The 25,743-nt window shown below is 33.9% G+C and overlaps 1 protein-coding gene across 5 annotated transcripts in view; it reads right to left on the minus strand.

The window, feature by feature from the left end:
• Positions 1–25,743, minus strand: part of LOC123527326 (uncharacterized) — a 63,857-nt gene that overhangs the window by 30,196 nt on the left and 7,918 nt on the right. For all 5 annotated transcript variants that reach the window (XM_053523288.1, XM_053523289.1, XM_053523285.1 and 2 more), the window contains exons 2-4: positions 11,474–11,544; positions 8,258–8,605; positions 1,904–2,025 (exon numbers count right to left, since the gene is read on the minus strand). In XM_053523288.1, the coding sequence (XP_053379263.1) occupies positions 1,904–2,025; positions 8,258–8,605; positions 11,474–11,534 (531 nt within the window). In that variant the 5' untranslated portion in view covers positions 11,535–11,544. The remainder of the gene's footprint in view (positions 1–1,903; positions 2,026–8,257; positions 8,606–11,473; positions 11,545–25,743) is intronic.

Below are 25,743 nucleotides of genomic sequence, written 5' to 3' on the forward strand. Positions count from 1 at the left end.
GACAATTTTACTAGATCTACAACTCTAATACCCTCCATTACCAATAGTTAACATTTTGATTGTACTACTACTACTGGTGCCGCTACTTCTATTGCTATTACTACATGTACTTCTTCTTCTTCTACTACTACTTCTACTACTACTACTACTACTACTACTACAACTGCTACTACTGATACTACTATACCTGCTTCCACTAATACGTCTTGTACATCTACCTCTTCTCCTGCTGCTTTTGTTGCTGTCACTTATTCCTCTGCTGCTGATGTTGCTGCTGCTGCTGTTGCTATTACAACTGCAACTGCAACTGCCACTACCACTGCCACTACTACTACTACTACTACTACTACTTTCTATTGTTGCCGCTACCGTACTTTACTGCCACTGCTAAGTATTGCAACTTCTATTAATACTAAGTTCTATGCTAGCAGTTTCGTGTGCAGTTTTCTTCTGAAGAATTACTTCATACCGAAGTTTGCAGGGATTATTGACACTGATGTGTTTTGTGAACGTATTGTGAATTGTTATTTTCTTGTATAGGCCTTAGATACATGAGTTATCACTAAATTTGTCCAAATGACCGGGGGTCGTTTTTTTATGGGAGTCAATATTCTTCATGAGGTTCAATTTACTTCACGTGGGGGAGTCATAGTACTATGATCTGGAGGTCATAATACTATGACCGGGGGTCACTTTTTCTATAGAATAATGACCGGGGGTCATTATTCTATGGGGGTCGAAATACTTCATTACACCGGCAAAACCCATCTGGCACCCCCATGCCAGATTACTCTCGTGCTGTTAATGACATCCAGTGGTTCATGCACTGATAAGATATTGTTTATGTAAAAATACGAAAAAAGCAGGTACCTTGATAGTTTCTCTCCGTTCCCTATAGTATATAGCCCGATTCAAAATACGTTAGTTTTCCGTAAGAACATACGCTACGCTGCAAATGATAAACTGAAGAAGACCTTTGTTATTGTGCATAACGCAAAACGTTATGACGTCACGTCTGCTTACGGACATTAATTTCCCGCACTTTGTGTTCATTCTCTACTATAAAAAAGAGTGCTACGTAAGTATTTCTACTGTTATTTGTAAAATACGGTATGCAAGAAAAAAAATGTGCCAGAATAAAATGCTCACATGTATACGATATGCGAAAAAAATACCATTCATATGTTTACGAATCGGAAAGAAATATCCGTCCCACGGCCACCTGCGCATGGGCGGTAATTCGGCAAGCCACATTACCGCCCAATGCGCAGGTGCCCTCGGGACGGATATTTCTATCCGATTCGTAAATACATGACAGATATTATTAAACCAGCCTATGAAGAGTTCATTCAAGGCTTCTTTTGGCCACATTTGGTAAATATACATAGAACAGTTAATGATAAGATTATTGTTTAAAGGTTTTCAATTTTAATCCAGGAGACCAATAAAGGGGTTCAACTTGAAGCGATTTAATAAAACAAGTTGTATAAGTTCTATAAGGTACATGTATATGCAATGATGCTTCTGATAAAGATTGTGAAAATTGTTAGAGCATCTCATCAGAAGAGATATTTCAAAGGCGTTTTTATTGGTAGCTCTTGTGGCATTTTAAACGGAGATCAAGCGGTTTTGAGACTTTCAGACAGATTTTGTTGTCTTAGGATGGACGTGCATAAACATTTGGTTACAATCCATCAAGACATTCATGAGATAAAGAATTTAAACGAAATAAGCTGATAGAAAATAAGGGTATCCCGCCTCAAATGTACCGTATACGGCAAATTCAAGTATAATCCTAAAGAAATTGTTTACGAATACGTTTAATCTTTGATTGAACGTTATAAAATTTAAGATACTTAAAGGTTGTTTAAATTCTTTTTAATTAACAATATTGAATGATTACCTTAGATATGTACCATTCAAATGTTAGGTCTTCAATTTCATTTGGATAGACACATCCGGTTGTTACTGTTAATCGATCTTCAGCAGTTGTATCCATTTTTAAAGTCTCATTGGTTGAATATACTAAAATTATAGGACAAGCTAGTCATCTTTTTTTTAAAAGTATCGAGTGAAGGTGTACTACTGTAACAAATTATTCGACTGCGTCGTTTTTAAAATGATTTAAAACTTGATTGTTGTTGTTTTCTATATATAACTTGCATTATACTACCTGCATTCGTCGTATAACATATATCAATTCAAACATCAAAAACAATTTGAATATGTGTTTCAGCTCTTACAAATATTTAAAGGGTATGAAAAAAATTCGTTCCTACTAAGCAAACAGCAATCTTATTTTACTGAAATTCGAAATTTTAAGGTCCTTCGATCATGTATTACTAATTAGGTTTTAGTTATGTACAAGATCACACACTGTATCGATATGTGACTCGTTGATTCGTTGACAGTTTCTTATGTTTTGATGCAAAAAGAATTATTTTTCTAAGCGATTATAAACTTTATATTCTCTCAAGAAATGTAAAAAAGCAACATCTATTTATGGCAAATATTTTATTCCGGCAATATCTTTTCAAAAGGGTTGATGCGTATTTATCATTCTTTTAAATGCGATCCATTATGGGTGTTTCTTTGTGATATATGACATTTGCCCGTTATGTACAGGGAGCTCGTGTAGAGATACATGTAAATTCAGAATCCATACCATGTATGTACAAAAATCAAATGTTAAAGTCGGTTCAAATAAATATGAAAATGAAATGAAATTTCCAAACTTAAATCAAAATAGTTATCGACTTTTATTTATGTCCAAAAAATGCCTTTCCAAAAGTCAAATTGGCAACAACGCCACAAGACGGAGCCGTCGAAAATGTACCTACATCAGACTGCGACACAGGCAGTATCATGTGATTTCAACTCGTCAAAGTTTCATTCACGTCAACGTCACATACAAAAGAATTTTGCAACGTTAAAAACAATTGTTTTTCTATATATAATTGAACATCTTGGTCAATATATAGATTATTTAATATTATCGACGCCTGCGTGACTGGGTAATATTCGCTGTGTATTTATTTGATGTGTCCACTAAGTGTCTCCTTGAATAGCAATTAAGCTTGCATAGACCTCTAAAATGTGCCGATGCACAAAGCAGGTTTCTTTACGATCGGCTGTAACAATAGAAATAAACATGTATAAGGAAGACACTGGAACTATTTAAAGTGACAGATTATCGCGAATGTCTTTTCAATAATGTGTCGCTGAAAGCAAGTTCTCTTCAGGGAAAACTCACCACGCAAATCAAAATAATTGAAAGTGAAAGTGTTCGCTCCTTACAAAAAATAAAGAACAGTAATGTTGTCATTCTCCCTTGGTGGCAATATTTCGTAGCGGATGGAAATGATCTGAATGTTTTGATAAACGGTCATCCAAGGAACAATCATGAAAACTGGTTTTGATATCAGACCCGCAGTTTATGACAAGAAGATTGTAAACATTTTCAATCATATAAGCAAAATCTGCCAAGTTCTACGTTGGCCATGATTTTTTAATGTAACGGAATAGTCTGAAATAATAAATAAGATTTGTGTGACTTTGAAAAGAATCAGTCGTGATTTCAGAGGAAAATATATTCAAAGTTTTAAAACGCCATATTGTTAAACACCATCCCTGGCTGTCCTGTTTTCCTTTCTCAAATCAGCGTGGCTGGACGGCCACTTATGGGACATTTTAAGTTAAAATAATTTCAAATTAGACCAGTGGTTGCAGAAGAGAAGAATTTCAAAGTGGTCCATACAGCCATTAAAAGAAGTCCGGGCCCTGGCAGTCTTGTTTAAACACATTAAGACAGCATTAGCGAAGCTGTGAAATTATTTTGAAATCGGTTTCTAATTTGTTTTGTTGCGACGGCAACTAGTATTCTGTGCGGATTTAATATAAAGTTTCATATTTTGTTGAGAATACTTCACAAGAAACAATCTTTTGACGTTTTGTTGAAATTTACATGGTAGTTTAGTACAATATTTTTTTCAAAAGACATTATGGATGATGGACGGTGGACGACGGTTATATGACATCCTAAATGCTCATCAGGAGCACTTTGTTTTGGGATAAGTTACAAATCTGCAACAGAGTTCCTTCAAGCAGAGAATGGTGTATAAAGAGCATTTATAACTTTAGGGAACAAGAGGTTATCCCAATCAGAAAATTATGATGGTTAAGATATTTGTTTTTTGTATTTTCAAAAATAACATTTGACATTTTGTAGTCATGAGCTTTATGATAAGAATACCTTAAAAGTGTTTATTTTATATACGAGGGGCGTTTAATAAATAATGATACTGCGTGTGCAACTCCGTAATCAGTGGTTATTTTTAAATGCGGTTTTCAGCACATTATAGAGCAGTTTATTTGAAACAGCAATATGCCATAAGAATGATAAAAATCGGTAGATTCAAAGTTAAAATATAATCATTTGAGTGAGGTGTACTCAGGTATACTGGACCATTTTATGTAAAAAAAATTATTAGGTATTTGATATTGTTCTGTACAATACGGAAATATATTTAGACGAGTACCCAGCTGAGAAAACCATATTCGAGTCCAAATATATCTCGTTTTGTACAGTTCAATTTTAAATAATCTTGTTATTCTACATCTATTTTATTTTAATTTAAATCAAAATTGATTCACTGAATATTGTATTTCAGCCTTCCTCATTTCAAGACTCACAATCTAACACTGTACATATAGCGCCTACTTCATCCGATTTACATTCGGAACATTTTCACGCGTTTCGGGCTTTATCGTATGTTTGCCATGGGACTTTTTTAACCGTCCAAATACGGAAGAAATACATGTTTTCTTGTACGCACGTGCATTCAATAAGGTAATAATTATATTGTACGGTCACGTGTTTCGAATTAACGTAGATATAGAATAATGAGATTGTAATAAGTCCTTGATTCTACTATTCAACAATTAGAACTGTAGCACAATTTTCAGTTTAAACAATTAAAAACAAATCAGCATCTTTACATAAACATTAAAAAACTAAAATAAACAAAAAAAAAATGATAACAGTTTTAAATGGAATGTGTATATTTTACTCGAAAAACGATAAGATGAGTACAATAAGCTTCTGCTATTTTGTCAGGTGTGATGTTCATCGTTGAAAAAAATCTTTTATTTGAAGTTGATACTAATTTCTTAATTCTCGGGTTTAGATGTTTTAGTTGTGTTGTAAAATGTAAAACGCAATAAGTAAAAGTTATTGTTCGAATGATAACTGACTTACCTACATGTTTCTTTGTTTTAAATAGTCCAGATTGCATTCGGACTTGTAAAACGTTTGTAACACGTATGCATGACTAAAAACAAATAATTACAATAAGGAACAAGACCAATGTGTGCTAGAACTTATCAGATACTATTAATATATCAAAATGCACAACTTTCTAGGCACCTGTAAATATATTTGTCAGCAGTCAGGACATGACATTTGTATTGCATGAAAAATCCGTGCACATTTGGGAAACATTGGGAAGATTATAGTCTCTTTCTGAGGGCTGCAATGTGTGTCGAGTCAATTGATCAGAATTTGACGCGAATGGTATTCTAGGTTTCTTTTACATATTTGAAGAACTAATTTAGGACTTTAAATAGCTACTTAAATACAGATTGCCGTATAAATTTAACACTATATTATCACAAGAAATGCGTATTATCCATATCAAGTTAGCCAGTAAAGGGTGCGTGCGCAAGTAGCGCAGTTGGGTTCTTTTGTATATTTTTGTAAAAAATAGCAGGCTTGGCATTTCTCCAAGAGTATATATTTCAATCTATATGAATGATATACACCGATCGTTGTAACAGTGATAACATAGGTACAATAGAAAACACTGGAGTTTTGGTAACTTTTTAATAAGAAAGTGCTAAAACTCATACCAGCATGATAAATTAAATGTATAAAAGTTCAGCTATTTTATTACACAGAGAAAACAGATATAATTCTACGCACGCGTGTAACTATTTTTTGATAAATAGGTAACCTAATAATATAATCTATATAACATGTAAATGTTACCAATTTTCTAGAGAGCTGATACTGAAACTTGTGTGTTCTTTCTGGTGTTCTTGTATTTCCCCGATCCGGGCAAAATAATCCAAACAGAGGTGATATACCCTGTTCAGGCGCGCCAAGGCGACACAACGAAATGTCCTAAAAAACTGCGCGCACACCATCGAGAAGATATGAAAACCTTCTATCTTTTTGACCATGAAAATAATGAGTACTATTAATTAAGAGGTTTGCAGTTCGTGTGACATGATAACGATTTGAATTAACATTATTTAGTTTAAAATCGCTCTCGTCTTCCACATCTGATTCACAAGAAGATGTTGTCATTTACTTGTGGATGTTAAGTCAGTATAATTTTGAAAACTGACAAATGGCATAAAACCGACAAAACTTTGTGCAGTGCAAAATATATAATAAAATTTAAAGGAATAAAAAATGTTAACCGTTAATTCGATAGGGATTAACGATATTCAGCAAAAGTAAAACATTTTTCAGTAAACGAGAAATGTGCTTTGACCAGTTTTCCATCCATTTACACTACTTAAAAAGGCCTTTAAAATATTTTTAAACTGTTAATCTTATTTCAAACACGTCCGGAAATGTTATAAAATATATCACGAACAATAAAATGCCCAGTTTTAAGAAGCATTCTCCATTTAGTCAGAAGAGTATGCACGGTTTCATTTTCTGTCAAATCTCGAGACCTATGCAGAACTGAGTGTTAAAATACAGTGATAATGTTATTTACGGAGTCAATCAGGTGTGCACTGTAAATGACATGCATGGATTTCTCATGCCTCTACTGCCTTTTATGGTCGCTTACGCACAACCTGTAAGTTTAAATTTTAATCTCTGCAAATGCGTATGTGTGTCGACTCTTTGGCTCAGTGGTTAGCGATGCTTGTCTAAATCCCACCACAGGCACATGGAATTTCTTTCGTCGTAAACAATAGGACAGGTCTAGTAACCTGCTAAAGGGGTCTATAAGGTGTTTATAGGCCTTATCGAAACAAGGAAGCCGGTAGGCACTAAAATTTCGAAGTGACCTGTCGCTTTTCTTATTAGATTTGAAAGGTTACGGGAATAAACCACTTCAGTAAAGGGGTACCCTACTTTTTATAACTTATTTTTATAATAAATATTCAAGTGACTGCCACCTTCAACAATTAGACGTCATGGTGTAGTAGTAAGCGTGACGGCTCTAGAATCTAACTTTCGTGAGTTCGAATTCTAACGGAGATCAATGATTTTTCTTTTTCACTTTTTTTCATTATATATTTTGGTAGCATACATTTTAAAATGATAATAATGTGTATCATTTTGCTATTTTAGCATATAACATAGGTTTTTCAAATATCTTCTTGATTTCGAATTATTCAACATGGTGTGTTCTTGCACGAGAGTGCACGAACTTCACGAGGATTACATTGTTTTATCGTTTGCATATTAAACACTATGCCACATTGAGAATATAGCCATACTCAGTTTGGCAAGGAAAATGGCACTTTCAAAACCAGCAAAGACAAAGCTCTTACTTCTAATTTAAAAGACATTGTGAATAACGTATTGAAATTGTATGAATGAAATTAAAAATGAAATTGAAATGATGAAAGCAAGATTCCTCATTTCTATCAACAGAGCTACCGGTGCAATTTCGATCTGTATACAATTTGAAATATATTTATAGTTTTAAATAAGTCAAATATCTTTCAAACCCTTATTTAATAAATGGAACAGTCTGAAAAATCCAAATCTAAAAATAAAAGCGACAGGTCACTCCTATATGCTAGTAAGTAGCTAAAACAAACTCAAACTCGCCACAAATTGCTGTATCTCGTAGAAAAATGATAGAATTTGTGATTTTACAAGTTATTCTATTACTCTGAGACCCTGGAGGCCCAGGACAAACCTAAGTTATAGTTATTTTTGCTATGGTCCATTATACCTTAATACACCTCTCTCAAATGATAATAGCTTTACTTTGAATCTGCCGATTTTTATCATTCATATAGCATTTTGCTCTATAACGTGATGAAAATCGCATTCAAAAATGACCATCGTTTACGGAACTACACTCGGAGTATCATTATTTATTGAACGCCCCTTGCATTTTCTAAATGTAATAAAAATAAATTTTCATAAACGGTTATACGTCACATTGATATAAATGCAAACGTCAACACCTGTGGACACCTTGTTTCTACTTATTATAATTACCTTTCACTTGTGCTTCAACTGATCTTGAAGTAATGCCATCATCGCATTTGTAAATATTGTAGTTTGTGCAATTGGTAACCGGATCCACAGTTAAATTGAAAACTCCGCTTGCCACGTCCATAGAAAAATTGTGGTTTTCTGGAAAGGGCGGGTATATGACACAATTCTGCAAAACGCACACTGCGTATGTTTTCCCATTTATTTGCCAAGTCACGGAGTCGTCAATATATGGTTTAATTTCACATAACAAAGTGGCTTCGGCATTGCACACAAAGTCTATGGGTATATCAAGGTCATTTATTGTTGTATCACCTAGAGGACTGATTACAGTAAGAGAAAGTTCCGCACCTGGAATGAAAGCAGTGTTAATACAAAAAATGATCTTTGCTTGAGGTTCACTTTAGAAAATTAATACTATCACCGCACCGAAAAGAAGCCCATTCTTTCAGCCAACGCTGATATAGTAAATGCATTTATAGCAGTTCTGCGTGTTTGTTAGATCGTTAGTAATATCTACACGTCATGTATATGTACAACTTATAATAAAACCAGGGTTCAGAAAACGGGAAAGTTAAAAAGACAACAAATAAATGGCAACGGTTTTGTTAACTGATACAGCATTAACCAATGGTCTACCTGGTTCGTCTCGGGATAACTGCAAACCTCTGCTGGATGGAAATGCTTTCCAGCTGATGATTATTTACATCGTATTTGCACACAAAATAATTCCAATTAGCTTCGAAGAACAACTTTCATTGGAAATTGTAGAACTTAATTTATATAATTTATATATGACACTGACTGGAGAAAGCATCAAATAAGCGACATGCTGCGGTTTATTTACTTGTGAACTAAATGCATTAGTATACAAAGCATACCAATAATGATTATAGATGTTTTTACACAAGTTATTGGTTGCTATGCTAATCCGCGGATGTTTTGATTTTAACGCACATGCGCTCTTTACGTGTGGCAAAAGAACCCTCAACGATAAGAAAACCTACATAAAATTATCATTATATTACGAATTGTTTTGCCATGATAAAGATATTTTCAGTCAAGTAATTTATTATACAGTATACTTTGATTAAAGACGTGTATGTTAATTAATCATATCTTACCTGAAAAGCCTGCTTTATTCTTATTTTCATCAGAAAAGAACAAGCATTTCCAAACTTCCACACATCATACAAATATAAAACTTGTTCCTTACATTTAAAAATTTCATATTTTTCATTATATCTATTTTTCCCACAACTTCAAATAGTTGTTATATATATTTTTCTTCGCCTTAAATGACATCTACATACTTTGGGGTCGCGGCTCCATGCCACTGAAGTTGCTGTTTTAAGTGATATACCGGAAATCATTGCGTAACTATTGTGAAATTGGCATGATAAAACATAGGTCACCTGGGTAATCAAGACCGTAAGTTAATTTCGAGTGTGTCCCCTAATTAGAGCGGACCATAAAGGTTACTGAAGCAAATAAGATGGCTTTGATGTGATACATTAATGCCTTCGGTCATCAACGCCGTTAAAAGAACGCACTCAGATTAATATATCACGTGGCGGAGCTGTTTTGTGAATTAAAAAAAAAACAACATTTCACGTGTATATCTAGTATTTCAATATCTATAAGAACTTTTTACACAGAGCTATTTGCTTAGCAACGGGAAACAATTTTCGCGCATGCGTACTCTACGTAGGGCAAAAAGACATGACTGCACAATATAAATTACGTTAGAGGTATATTGTATTTTGATCTATTCGATCAATAATGAGTTTGTTTTATAGTAAATATCCACCGAAAGACAAAGGAAAATATATGTAGATGTTTGCAAACCCACAGCTTTAACTGATTTGCATTATCATTGATGATTTTGGATTAATGGACTATTCATTTGGCAATTTTGATCTCGACAAATTTAGGTTAAGAAAAATGAAAAAATGATATTTTCGATGAATTTATAAAGTAATAACAAAGATTTTGTTTTATTTCCTAACGTGATCTCCCATAACTTACCACGTTGCAATTAGCTTACATGATACTTGAAATATAATTAACAGTGAAAGTTGAAAATGAAATGTTTAATTAAAAAATGTTAAGCCTTTTGTTTTATATCCAATTATACTCAAACGGGGATCAATTCATTCAGTATTCAAAAAAAAAAAAAAAAAAAAAATGATGATCTTAAAATTGTTATTTTTATTTTAATTGTTTCTTCGAATTTGAAAGTTTTTATTTGGCATTATCAAAGTGGTTCGAATGGTGAATGCAGCGGTCAGATTTAATAGATAGGGGGCGGGTAGCGGGGAGGAGGGGTGTTCTATACTTGCATTCTTTATCTGTTCTATTCTTAAGTTTACGAAATTCAAGTTTATCATAATAATTCTATAAAATCACGGATAATGACTTTTTGCGCGATACATTTTCGATATGAAAATGACCCAGCATGTAAACATAAGAAATAATCAGAAATCAGGTATTTTCCTTCAGTGTGTAGTTATAGTCCTTGATTTGATTAATATCTTACGAATATATATTTTTTGTAACTACACTTTCATCGTTTTAAAAGGAAATGTCCACTAAAGTTCCAAAGCATATTCTTAAGGTCTATATGCCAGCCGGACAGATGCTTGATGTCATGCAACGTATTCTATCTTTTATCATTCAATTTCATTTACAAGCTGTGAAAGTATTCTACACACAACACCATAGGGACACAAGCTGAAAAAAGTCATAGGCATCTATGCAGAACATCTATTATTTAGAACTTGCGTGCTGCATTTTCCATAGCTTAGATATTTGACAGAATAATACCCTTAAATACACCGCCTTTTCTCTTCTCTTCAGCGTTTTACATCATGACAGTCAAAACTGACTGATTCTATTTTTTTTTCAAACCCCTATGTGCTTTTACCTTACTTGTACATATGTAGCCTTCAAACTGCCTAAGAATTGAAGAGTTTTGCTCATATGAACTCAAGTGTTGAATACTACAAAGAACGTATAAAATCATATAAAGTCAACAACTCGAGAAGACACAACTTAATGATGTTACGTAATGATAAATATAAGTTCAACTAAATCGTTTTAATTTGATCAGTTCCTGCTTTGAATCTTTGATTGGCACCTCCTAATATTCAGGATCCGTGAAAAGTGCTTTAAGATCTCTATTTCTTACGCGTATACAAACTTCAAATTGTCTCTTACCTGTGTTCAAATCCATGCATGAAAGAAGGAACGTAGCTTGAAACATCAAGAATGTCTTCATGTTTAATTATCTACAAAAATATACAATATTTTTATTTGTATTTTATCAGTATTTCTCAAAAGCCTTACAGATACATGCAAAAACATTTTTGCCGAGAAACAATTATGCAATGCGAGACAATATATCATATAAAATTAGAAAAGGAATGAAAACCCGTTTGAACCCGTTTCAATCGCGCATTTCATACCTAAAACACGCAGTTCGGTAAATGTGTACTATGGATATCAAACAAGTGGTTGTGTACCGGTCACATTTCTTCAATACATCTTATCTTAGAACAACGCGTAGTTTATAGTTATTTCAATGTTACACAAAAAACTTGCTTGAACTTCCCTGGTGAAGTTCCGTTCTAGATTACAAAACCATTCTGATTGGCTAATGTGAAAATGTATGTCAATCGTCATTTTTCTACACGTGTTCACTAAAATGTGACAATGCAGCATCAATGTGCAAAATGAATAAAATGAACAGAACAGATGCGGACCAATGTACGATTTCAAATTAAAGATCATATACGAGATGAATTTCATTCATCATTTCGAGTTTTATTGTAAAAATGTGATTTTTTTTCTGTTTTTGTTTGTTTACATTTCGCCAAACGTGTGCACACTGCCGTGACCTCTAGACCGGATGTTTATTAGGGAAGGTCAAGCAAGTTTTTTCTGTAACGTTGATGAAAGCATAAAATATGGAATATAAATTATCGCTTGTTCAATATACTAAGTACCCTTTCACCGAACTGAGCGTTTAAGTTGAGAAATTTACGATTGAAACGGGTTAGTATATTTTCCCGTTCATGACCATGGTTCTTATAGAATACCTAGGGGTAAGGTATAACATGTACAGAGGCATTTTCTTTCTGTTCTGGTGCCAGTGGGTCAGTCATTTGCAGATAATACGGTACAGGTCGCGCAAGGTGTGCATTTTGGGCCATTTTTTGCCATAGTCAACTTGCTTGAAAGACTATGGTTACTCTGAGACCACTTGTATTTATTGAGAGAACATTTTTAGTTCCTTTATATGTGGTATTGATAGTCCATTTGTGCTAAGATATCACTTTTTGTCCTTCCAATGGATGGTCAGAATTTCAAGTTATTCATTATATTTTTAAGTTTAGATCTATACGACTTTTAAAGACATATACATAAATATTATATGTATAATATTATCCTAACAAATGTTCACAAATGATTTTCAGATTTTGACATTCTGCTTTATTACAATGTGTATATTATAAGGGTTCCATCTATCCTTTCTTTATTTCATAAGACTACATGATTATTATGTTCTTTATAACTTTAATAATTTGAGACTGTATAGGAGGGAGGAAAATGTATGAAAAATGATCGGAAGCTCCTTTTTTGTCTTGACTCAATTCGTTATATATTCAAGATTATTTAAACTTTCTTCCTGCTCCAGTATAAGCTCTTTATAAAAAGTTGCAAGCGTTTTATGAACATTTTCTAATTCTTCTTTAATGTTACCTTCCTTTTTCTTTGAATTGAATTGAATAACTTAGATATGAAATGATTAGCTCCTGTTACTTTAAAAGAATAATTATGCATTTTGCGTCAATCTGATAGATACTTCGCCTTCCTTCTTTATGAGATATGACAGTTGCAGGAACTATGCACCTGGTGTTAATACCTGGATATTCCGGTTAAAATGATCCCAAAGGAATGTATATTTTATACAGCACATTTGCTACAAGAAGGCGACATAGCGAAAAGGCGAGATCACTGGGTTGTCGCCTTTTCCCTTTTGCAAGGTGACAAGGCGAGATTTTTAACGCGCCGCTGACGGCGCGTTATATTCTCGCTATTTCGCCTTTTCCCGTTATGGGTTTTCCTTATGTTCTCAATCTCGCCTTTCTGTCTTGGTGCCCGTGTAAAAGCATAAACCCTAGGTGTAAAATGTCACATGCTGGATTTAACATTTCCCAAAAATCGTTCATTTCTCTTTGCCCTTTTTGAACACGTTTAAATGTTTTAATTCTAATACGATAGCTGTGAAATAACAAACAAAACCGCACGTGCATTTCCGCATAATTAGTCTCGTTAACATTCTTTTAAAACATTCATGTCTCTATGAAGCAGTGTTGCAAAAATATACATTTTATATCAGCATGCGCCGAAGCACTATGACGCGTAAGACTGACAGACGAAGGCAATGTGTCCCTCCCCCGCCATATCCAATCCCCAAAACATTATTCAGAAACATGTCTGGACCTAATTTACATGATCATGTGCATAATAAGATTTTGATTCCCGAAATGTAAGTAATAAACCGTACATCTGTTCGTTAAATACTGATTTTTCATAAAAGGGAGTAATGACTTAACGACTTCAACATGCCGTTTTATCAAATTGAATTTGAAAACTATAAAACCGTAATAAATTTTTAGTACTACCTTAATTGCTTTATATATCCTATTCAGACAATAAATACTGCAATTTAAACAATTCATTTAACATTTTTAAATCCCTAGTGCATACTGTTTGCTGTATACATAAGACTTTAGTGATATTTGATAAAGACTGGTTTAATCTGCGTTATTGCCACGAGTCACAGAAACTACACAAATTAAAGTCCGTTATTTATGCCGTACTTTAAACTCCTTTGATCGATTTTTTTAATGAGTTTTAAAAGTTTAATTACCCGAAGCATTCTTGAACGTAACGACTATTGCCCAGACGTTCTTTATTTTGTGCTAACTTGAAGCGTTCGTATAGTTCAATCATCAAGGATATAATTACTTGATCTTCACTGCGCACCAGGTGAGTTTTTGTGATCACTCAATGTCCGGCGTCCGTCGTCTGTCGTCTGACTGTCTGTCAACATTTAGCTTGTGTATGCGATAGAGGCTGTATTTTTCAACTGATCTTCATGAAATTTGTTTCAGAATGATTACCTTGATACAATCTAGGCCAAGTTTGAAAATGGGTTATCTGAGGTAAAAAACTAGGTCACTAGGTCAAATCAATGAAAAACCTTGTGTATGCGATAGAGGCTGTATGTCTCAACTGATCTTCATGAATTTAAGTCAGAATGATTATCTTGATAAATTCCAGGCAAGTTAAAAAATGAGTTATCTGGGGTTAAAAACTAGGTCACTAGGTCAAATCAAAGAAAAACCTTGTATTTTCAACTGATCTTTATCAAATTTTGTCAAAATGATTATCTTGATAAAATCTAGGCCAAGTTTGAAAATGTTTTATCTAGGGTTAAAAACTAGGACACTAGATCAAATCAAAGAAAAACATTGTGTATGTGACAGAGGTTATGTTTTTCAATTGATCTTCATGAAATTATGTCGGAATGATTGCCTTGATAAAATCTAGGCCAGATTTAAAAATGGGTTATCTGGAGTCAAAAACTAGGTCATTACGTCAAATCAAAGAAAAAACTTGTGTATGCGATAAAGGCTGTATTTTTCAATTGATTTTCGTGAAATCTTGTCAGAATAATTATCTTGATAAAATCTAAGTCGAGTTTGAATATGCCATTGGGTTATCTGGGGTTAAAAACTAGGTCACGAGGTCAAATCAAAGATAAACCTTGTGTATGCGATTGTAGCTACATTTTTCAATTGATTTTCAATTGATCTTCATGAAATTTGGTCGAAATAATTGCCTTGATAAAATCTAAGTCAAGTTTGAATATGGGTTAAAAAACTAGGTCATATCTAAGAAAGTAATGTTTTAAACTCAAGAGACTACATTTGTGATCCAATCTTAATGAAAATTGGCCAGAAAATTTGTTTCCATAAAATCACTAGGTCAAACAAGTTTACACTGTTATGGTGTGTTTCTCAGGTGAGCGACCTAGGGCCATCTTGGCCCACTTGTTAATAATTAACCTTAGCGTATACGTTTTAGTTAGATATGTTTTGTTTTATCCATTAGTGTATGACATCCAGTTCTAATACCTGTGGCGGAAATTGTATGACCAAAGCTCACTGAAGCAATATAGTGGGTGAACACATGCCAGTCTATTGTATTGTACATAACTAATTGTATTGTATGTTTTATGTTTATGTGGGAGTTGAATACATTGCTTTAGTAACAGTCTTTCTCTGCCACGCATCTTCTCTTCATCTCTGCACTTTATATAGTAAACGATTACGAGTTAGACGATTTTCATAAAGAAGTTCATTTCGAGTTCTATAAAATAACTTATACAGACGTTGCTGTAAAATGTTATCAAATAAATTGATATATGATTATGTGTGTTGTTTCTGATCGCTTTAATTGCATTTCTATTTGTAATATTGTAATGTTTTATCTAATTTATGTTTGTCTTATAGAGGTTTATATGTATGTTTTAGGCCAATTAATTATGGGTGATAAATAAATAGGAACAACGAAACTACGCCAGAGAAGTGTATTCATTTGACAAATACAAATTGAAATGCTTACAGTTATACTGACTTATTACAGACTGACTTTGAAGACGGCTTAAATATTATCTGTCCTTGTCGCAGGTAGTGTTCAAACTAAAACTGTCTGATTGATCATGTCATACTTTACAACTTAGCAATAAGTCTACAACGCCACTAGCATGTACATGTATTCACCATAAAAAGTCAATTGTAGCTGTTACAAATGTGCGTAAATGTAGATAACATATGAAACGAAACGTACAAAATTAAGCTGTAGATAGGAAACAGTCATTTTAAAAGCGCCTTGGGCATGACAGCCTCTCACTTGTCCTATTTTCAACTAGTCAGATTAGACAGTGCAAATGAAATGATTCCGAAAGGAGGTAGACCCTTAACATAAGTTACAAGAGCAACGCCACTAAGCGAGGCAATATACGCCCGAAGGGTCACATCAGAGAATAGGAGCAAAACTTAAAGAACTTGACTGTTGAAGCCCAAAGGACAGGAACAAAAATAAGAAATTAAAAAAAAAAAAAAAAAAAAAAATTCTAAGTCCACAAAAAATTCTTACCATGTAAAGTTATGTCAAAATACATCTAAAAATTGGATGTACCATCCATGTTGTACCACAGAAAAGTGGTCTCGGTTTTCCTTACTGACAATAATAAAAAACTTGCAAAATAAGCTATTTATAGTAACAAAAAGGGAAGTAATTAAAAAACATGTTGTGAGAGAACTAAAAGGGATATGCCAAATAAAAACATGAACACTGTAATGCATAGCAATATACACAAAGCAAAGTCATATTTGACCTTTGACCCCTAAGTGTGACATTGACCTTGAAGCCAGTCATCCAAAACATGCGCTCTGCTAGTCGCCACAGTGTAGTGAACATTTGTGCCAAGTTTCTTTGAAATCCTTCAAGCAGTTCAAATTTTACAGAGCGGACACAACAAAGTATATGACATTTCACTCCTAAGTGTGACCTTGACATTGAAGCTAGTAATCTGAAATATGCACTCTACACGTCGTCTCAGTGTGGTAAACATTTGTGGCAAGTTTCTTTTAATTCCTTCAAACAGTTCAAGAGTACACAGCGGACACGAAACACACTCATATAACTTTTGACCCCTAAGTGTGACCTTGATCTTGAAACGAGATATCCAAAACATGCGCTCTGCACGTCGTCTCGGTGTAGTGAACATTTGTGTCAAGTTTCTTTGAAATCCTTCAAGCGGTTCAAGAGTTACAGAGCGGACACGAAACTGCTAACGGACGGATGGACGGAGGGACACCGGGACCATAACACAATACGTCCCTTCGGGAGTATTACAAATACAAATACTATATGAAATATATAGTACAAAATCTCACCCAAATAGGTAACTCTGAAGAAACGGTAGAGCAATGTATGAAGTCAGAGAACACAGAGCAAAACTGTTATGGGCACAATTAGGCAATTTTGCAGGATTTAAGCATACCAAATAATAATCCTAAAGCTATGGAGCGCCCAATCTGTATTCTGTTGTTGATATACCTGTATATGAAATGCCTCTACCGATATACTAGTATACAACATGTTTATAAAGAGCTTAACATTGTATCGGCGTTGCTTCCGTCTGTGTTTGCTATGATTTTTCCGGTGTATATGGTTGTTTCAACTGTATATGTGGTCTTTTAATAGTATATGCGGTGATTCCATCTGCATTTGTGGTCTTTTTAACTTTATATGATGCTATTTCTACTGTTTTTGTTGTGCATTCAATTGTATATGTAGTGCTTTCAATTGTATATGCTGTTGCCTATAAGTTATGTATCGATATTACTTTATGTGCGGTATTTTCAACTTTCATTGTATAATTTATTATAAGGTACCTGCAACTGTATGTACATTTCTTTTAGATTTACATGCGGTGATTTTAACTTTATATGTGGCGCATTGTATTGTATATGTTGTGCTTTCAACTGTATATACGGTTCGTTAAATTGTTTATGCTATGACTTTATATCCGGTTATTTCAACTTTATATGTGGTACAAATAACGTTATGTGCAAACTATATAAATTTATGAAATCTGAATATTACGAAAGTTAAAGAATACTGCCAAGACATCCGACATAGGGTATCATTCGAGGGCATTCTGCCTCTACTACACAAGTTAACCTTTGCCATTTTGCAAAGGATGTCGTCTGCACTGAAAGCTATGCTTGACGAAGTAGACCAAAGTAGATCTTAAAGCTATTTTCCAGCGCTTCGTGGATGGACAAAAGATGACGATGCTTGCTATTTTTTCGCAATAAGCTAAATTTCATAATGTTGTTTAACCATATTGAAGTTTACACCGCGTATACACTTGAAATTACCGCAAATAAAGTTGAACGTATCAAACAAGAAAATCGAACCACTACACATAATAAAAAGAGACGACTAACGAAAGGTGAAACAACAGCATATACCGTTTAAAGCACCGCATAGACATTAGAAAGCACCAGATATAAAGCTGAAATCACCGCATGCACAGCTGAAACAACCACATGAAAATGTAAAACCAATCCATATACAGTTGCAAGTACCACGTATACAATAGAAAGCATATCATATAAAGTTAAAAGCACAGCATATGAAGTTTAAAGCATCGCAGATAAAGTCAAAAGCAAAACAAATAAAGTGAAAATCACATTTTATACTGATAAGAGCACCCTGTAAACAGTTAAATGTGCATATAATGAAAAGTACAGTATACATAGTTATTTATCTAATGTCACTTATAAATTTCCCATATTGGTTTTGGTTTGTAAGATCTCATTTTTAATAAATGCATGAATATGTGAATATGTATGATTAAAGGGGAAAATCAAGATCAAGGCAGTCTTAACTAACATAGAAAGTCTTGTAAAAGCTTGTTTCCGTAGAACACCGGGTATATATACATTTATGTATACTTTAAAATAGTGACTAGCTTGACTATTCGTAGACAGGTCCTGGCTACTGTTCTGATCCTGATGTCGTCGGCGTTCGTTTTTTGTCAATATACAACTTAATTTAAATTAGAATACAATTCACCTTTGTTTCACCAGACAGAACTAGCAGTATTTGAGAAACTCAGATTCTTTTAAATTAGTTCTTTACAAAAAGAAGAAATCAGACTAGCAATTATTTGTTTTCAACAGTGGCACTTGGATTGTACAATTTCTTATGATTCTGTTTTCATTTTTTTTATTTTACTATGCTTCTGATTTAGATGATGATTATGATATAAAACAATTATTATAATTTTTTATTCCCTTAACCAAGCTCAAGTTGTATGATTTTATTGTGATATTTCTGCTACACATTCTAGAGCTTTAAGGTGCAAAATTGAAGTAATCAGTGGTAGAGTTTGTTTTTTCTAAATAAGTTTAAATATGCATATTTTAGTAAGTGCACTATTTCTGTTGTAATCAATAGCTAAGTTCTAAATTTTAAATTTCGGTTTCAACCTAAACAGATATCAAAACAAATATCTATTTACATTACTAATCTTTTGCATGAAAAAGACTTTTACCAATTTTATTGCAAAGAAGAATTGTTCAATAAGTAATTGAAATGTCTAAAAAAAGCCTATTGATAATTTAAAAATATATTTTTGCCTTAAGGAAAATAATAATTGCTCAGTTCTCGATAAACTTTTATAAGAGTTATACCGCTTTAATCAATCAAATATTAGTACTATGGTATAACTCAGTCAGACCTCCTGGGCACAAAAAAAATATAGTTGAACAGTTTTAGGATCTTTTTATTACCGTAACGGTAAAAAACAAGAGCACCGCCATGCGAATGCAGACCCTCATCTGATTATTTTTTGTCTCTGTACAATAGAAATATTGTCCTATCCATGATTTTCTAAGTCCAAAAATGAGCCATAATTCATGCAAAAAGCAATGTGAAGTTACGGTAGTTGCTGTGCAGAGTCAGCTTTTAGTGGCAAAAAACTCTCCAAGTTTTAAAGCAACAGCATTAATCGTTAAGGAGAAAAGTTGACCTAAACGCAAAACTTATCCAAGAAATCTGATATTTTCTATGACATTGTCAAAAAGGGACGATAATTCTTTCAAAAAGCGGGATGGAGTGATGGTTCTTGCTGAAAACATTCAGCTTTTGATAGTGAACAAGTAGCTTAATAATAGCTTTCAATAGCTTTGATATAGTAATAGTAGCTTTAGTTAATAATAGCGTGTAATAGCTTTGATAGTTACTTAACACAAAACTTAACCAAGAAATCTGATTTTCTAAGTCCAAAAGGGGGCCATAATTCTTGCAAAAAGCAGGATGGAGTTATGTTTCTTGCTGTACAGAATCAGATATTAATGTATATATTAATTAATATTATAAGTGTGTAAGTTGTAAAGCAATAGCATTGATAGTTTAGGAGAAAAGCTGACCTAAACATAAAACTTAACCAGGCAATGCCAACGACAACGCCATCGCCGACACCGACGCCAATGCCGATCAAGTGATGACAATAACTCATCATTTTTTGTTTTTGCATTTTCAGCTCCCCTTAGAGTTAAATCTAATGTTAAAGTTCATTATCAATTCTACAAGACATTGCGTTTGGATGAATGTGGCCTTAAAGGCACTCGCTACAGTTTTTTTCCGGACGGGTCGATATTTACCCCAACACAGTACCAATTTGTAATCGATGTAGCTCACTGTAGTGTTGGTGCGGTCTTCTGCGCATGCCCGGAAGTGATTATCTAATGTCGCATACGGCAAACATTCGCAAATTATTGGTTGTTTGCATGCATTTAATGTATAAAATATATAATATACTGACTAAAGATTATGGTAAGTATCACCGTGGTTACAAAATGTATACATTTAAAGTACTTTTAGTTCAAATTGCTTCAATCCGACATATACTGGAGTCTGTTATTTATACCAGCGCTCCAACTGTACATTGAGTCACAGCTGTTTCTAATCCCGTACCGTACCCGTACCGTACATTCGTAAACTATAGGTTTTGCTTAAAAAAAAGCGGAAACTTTCATCGTTCTATGCCATCAAAATGCTTCAGAAACACCTTAAAACCCATCTACTAAGAAATCTGCGGTTTGATAATTATATATATATATTTCTAAGTCATTTGCTCAAACACTGAAAGAGTATTTCGTACCAACCTGTGTTGTATAAATGCCCGCCACACCCCACCTCGTTGTAATTTGATTTAAGCGAAATCTAATATGGTGACCTAACAATTTTCTTTTTGTTTTAGGTTAGGTAGACGTAACCAAAGGTATGTGCAGAGTTTGATCAAATTCTATTATGTGAAACTCGATAAAATAGCAGAAGTACCAACATAAAACTGACAAAAATATGCAAAAATAGCCCTTGGGTCTGCTGAACAAGTATTCCTTTCTTTACAAAATCATGTTCTTTTGATTTCTCTGAGCATGTTTCAAATAGATATATTGTTTTCCGTTATAAAAAGATAGACAATCAAATTTATGCTGATTATTGTACTTTACTGAAATATATTTTAGGATTACAGAAATTTTGAAAAATGTTTAAAATAGCACCATATCTAGGGGCAAATTAAATTGAAACAAAGCTGGTGACCTAGTATTTTTATTTCATTTTTCAATACATCATAACATGATCTTTTAATACAAAACATTTCATCAAAATCTATTATTGAGAAAAAAATTACGAAACTGTAGCGAGCGTCCTTAAGTAACCAATACAAGTGTAAACAAAATAAGCAGAGGAAAGAAGTTATATCTCGTGTACTTGCAGATCAATGCTACAGCACATACTATCTTGCCTATAAGTTTATCTTTTGTTCGTCTTTCTGTATATATGGTTTGATAACACTTACATGTTAGGCCTAGAAATATTGTTTGTTTGTGGTAAAATGCTATAACAATTAGGAAAGGTAGGTCGTTGGTTGTTTTTCTTTTATATGTAACTTTTCGGAAATTATTTTTGTGTCCAAAAATGAATACAAATAAGGGGGTTATGCCTTCCGAGCATCAGTTAGTTGATTTCTTGATTAAAGCATAAAAGTGCAGCGTTGTAAAAAATTCTCCGATTAGGATCGAGCAAAAAATTTAGTGTAGGTCGGGATACCGGAAACTAAATTCTTTTTAGGGCTTATCTAAAGTTGTAATTGATAGATTAAAAATATTAATTTGGTATTGGTTTATCTAATTTGTTGTGCTTTCAATATGAAATTGAAATAGTCCATACACATGCAGTGGTAGAATATTAATTGAATCTCTTATATTGCAGTCAGTGGATACCCAAAATGGCAGACCGATAACACGAAATAGTACGACAGACACGAAAAATCGCTATTTTAAGTGAAATAAGTAAGATTATAACATAATTTATGCATGTCTTCTAACATAAATTTAAGGCCCCGTACTTGTAAGATTAATATCAACAATGTATATTCATCAGACCGCCATCTTGAATACAGAGTGCCCCAGGGCAGTTGCTTGGTCGGTGGCTGTATCTCACCTATGCTAGAACTCTTTTGAATTCATTCCAAATTCCACATCAGTCTACGGAGTTGCTGATGCTCATATAGCAAATAAAATACATCTGTTTCCGTAGAATCACAAGCGATCGGAGACCTTGAAAGGTGCGAAGTTATTATCAATAACTGGATGAATAGAAACAAACTGAAAATGAACACTTCCAAAACTTAATTCATTATGTTTAGTAGCAGACCTCAATTGAATGTTTCACAAATTCCATTAACATATATATACAGAATAGACGAACAAAAGATAAACTTATAGGCAAGATAGTATGTGCTGCAGCATTGATCTCATACAGGATATATGCATTACTTCAAGTCTTGTAATCTGTTGATTCATATGTACGATGTATATACATTACTTTATCATTTGTTGATTCATATAGCATACTGTGAATATACATGTACATTATTGCAAACGGCTAAAACAAGATCTAAAGCTTAACATTTACTTATTCTTTTCAAATTCTATTGCTTTTGAAATTCAACTGGAAAGAACCAGTAAAGGACATAAATCACAAAACTTGTATAAGCCAACAAAAAATTACCAGTTTCTAGACTTCTCAAAATCTTAGTTTTAGAAATACGACAAATTCCGTTTGAGGGTCAAATTATCTTTGGACACTACAAAATTTGTTATTTATGTGCCAACTTTGGCTTTTGTTATTTATATGCCAACCTTGGCTTTGACTACATATGGTATATTAACTAAAACTATTAACTTTTTTATATTCTACAATGCACAAAGTTCTGTTAATAATGCTTTTCAAGATAAATATTATATGTTTTGAAGTTTAAACATTGAAATTGAAGAAAGAACAATTTTAAGTACTACTTATGACAATTTCTTATTAATTCTGATGTCCTTTTGGTTAAACTTACAATTTATTGACATGTAAATGCCTTTTCTTGGACCTAGAGGTAATGTCTGAAACAAAATCTGAACAACAAAACAGTAAAATAACTATTACTAAATGTTCCACTACCAAAAACGTTATTGTTTGTATCTGTAGGTTGGCAGCCCTTATGAAAAGTGCTTTTGCCACTGTATTCACGAGTCACACAACATCAAGCTATATAGAATGAAATGAATGAACTAGCACCTAGAAAAGTGCTGTTCAGATGTTTCTGAAAATCCATGTGAGCGACAATGTCTCGGTTGAGTGGTCATGGTGAGCACGAATTTCACGTGCAATGTACAACGTGTAGATTCACAATGTAATTTTGAGTTTTTATGCTTATCTTGCTTTGACACATCATTCGCCAGTGCATATCTTTAATTTATCTTGACGTTAACGTCACAATGAAACTCTCAAATGATGAACGTATGCGCGCTATAGGCCAGTTGTAAGGTGGGATCACTGCGGCGCAAGTTGCAAGAAACTTTGGAGTTCACGAACATACCATTCGTCGTCTAAGACAACGATACGGCGTTACCGGGTGAGTAAACGACCGTCAACGTACAGGACGTCCACGTGAAACTACACATCAGCAGGACAGGTGGATAGTTTTAACTTCTACGAAGACGTTTTTAAGTTCCTATTCATACTGATAGGGCCACGCCAGGTAGGATACGTCGTCATGTAAGCGCGCGTACGATTCGACGTCGTCTACGGGAAATTGGAGTACGTGCAAGACGTCCATATTGCGGCGCCTGTTAGACACCTAGGCACCGCCGGAATCGTAATGACTTTGCCAGACGTCATCAAAGATGGCCATTACAATGTTGGCGTCACATCCTATTTACCGACGAGTGCAAATTTCAGATTGATTTCAACGACCGACGTCAGCACGTTTACCGACGTCGTAATGAGAGGTTCGCCGATGCCTGTGTCATGGAACGAGATCGTTTCGGTGGCCAAATTACAATGGTATGGGCTGGATTTACGTACCATGGGAAAACACGTTTGGTTTTCTTGGATAACGTTAACCCCGGAGCTAGACGACGTGGCATAACAACTCAGCGTTTCGTCGATGAAGTTTTACGTCATGTTGTTGTCCCATACATGCGGCGGAATCCTGGACTCGTTCTACAACAAGATAATGCACCTTCCCATTCAGCGAGGTTGACAAGAAATTTCCTGGGTCAAAATAACATCGACTTTATTGATCCATGGCCTGCCATGAGCCCGGACTTGAACCCATTAGAGCACGTCTGGGCGTACCTGAAGCTTACACTCCGTGACAACAATCTCCATAATGCAGCAGAATTAAGGATTTTTCTCCAGCGTGAATGGGCTGCTTTGGATCAGCGATTCTTGCAGACACTCGTTTCTTCAATGAGAAGAAGCTGTACAGCCGTATGCAATGCAGGCGGTAGACATATGCGTTATTAGCGGGGATTAAGTTCAGATGTACTTGAAATTGAAGTGATAAACTGATTTTGGTGGTAGTATTAACAAAAGCTGCATAAAATGTTTTAATGGATAAAATTGGTTCAGATTTGGGATTATTGTGTGAAAATGAATTCCTTTGGGTATCAAATTAAAATACAGGTAAAACAGATACGTTAATTTATTTTATTTTACTTTTTATGCACCGTGCAGAACTTATGGCCTTAAGTGTACATGACATTATACATTCCTTGTGAAAAATGTACTGATGCCTTAAACATGTTTTATTCAGCTAACACTCAGCACTCTAATGTCACATATTCTAAATGCAATCAGCACACCAGACATCAAAGACTAAGGAGATAACACAAACAAAAGATAATGGAATCTGTCTGTTTAATAGAGTTTAGCTTTTTATGTTTATTTTATTTCAGCTGTAATGTATCAATTGCCATTTTTAAATTTCAGTTTCCAGGTGTGGGGACAACTGCAGTGAAAAATTCTATCTATATTGTTTAGTTTCTCTTTGTGTAGAAAGTGCTTTTCTTTAATTTTAGTTTTCATTAGTATGGGTAATAAAAGATGACATTTCTGTCTATATCTTTTAGTTTCTCTGTTTATAGAAAGTGCAAGAACATGTAACATCCATCTACTGATTCTAGCTGTTCTCAGTACAGAAAATGACTTTTCTTATATAGTTTCTCTTTGTAAAGTAGTGGAAATTATTTGAAAATTCTAACTATATCTATATTTCTAGTTACTCACTCTGTAGGATGTTGAAGAAAATGAAATACCCACCGTTGATTTCAGTTCCGTTGAATACAGACAATGACCTTTTTTTTTCTTAAAAATGCAAGTTCTAAATCTGTTCAAGATATCGTTTTTCGGTTGCGGGTTTATCCCGCTACCACAGTTAAAGTGTATTTCTGACAATCATAGTATCTTTGTTTTATTCCGAATCACATCCAAAG

The sequence above is a fragment of the Mercenaria mercenaria genome, chromosome 14 (genome assembly GCF_021730395.1).
Source record: "Mercenaria mercenaria strain notata chromosome 14, MADL_Memer_1, whole genome shotgun sequence".
NCBI lineage: Eukaryota > Metazoa > Mollusca > Bivalvia > Venerida > Veneridae > Mercenaria > Mercenaria mercenaria.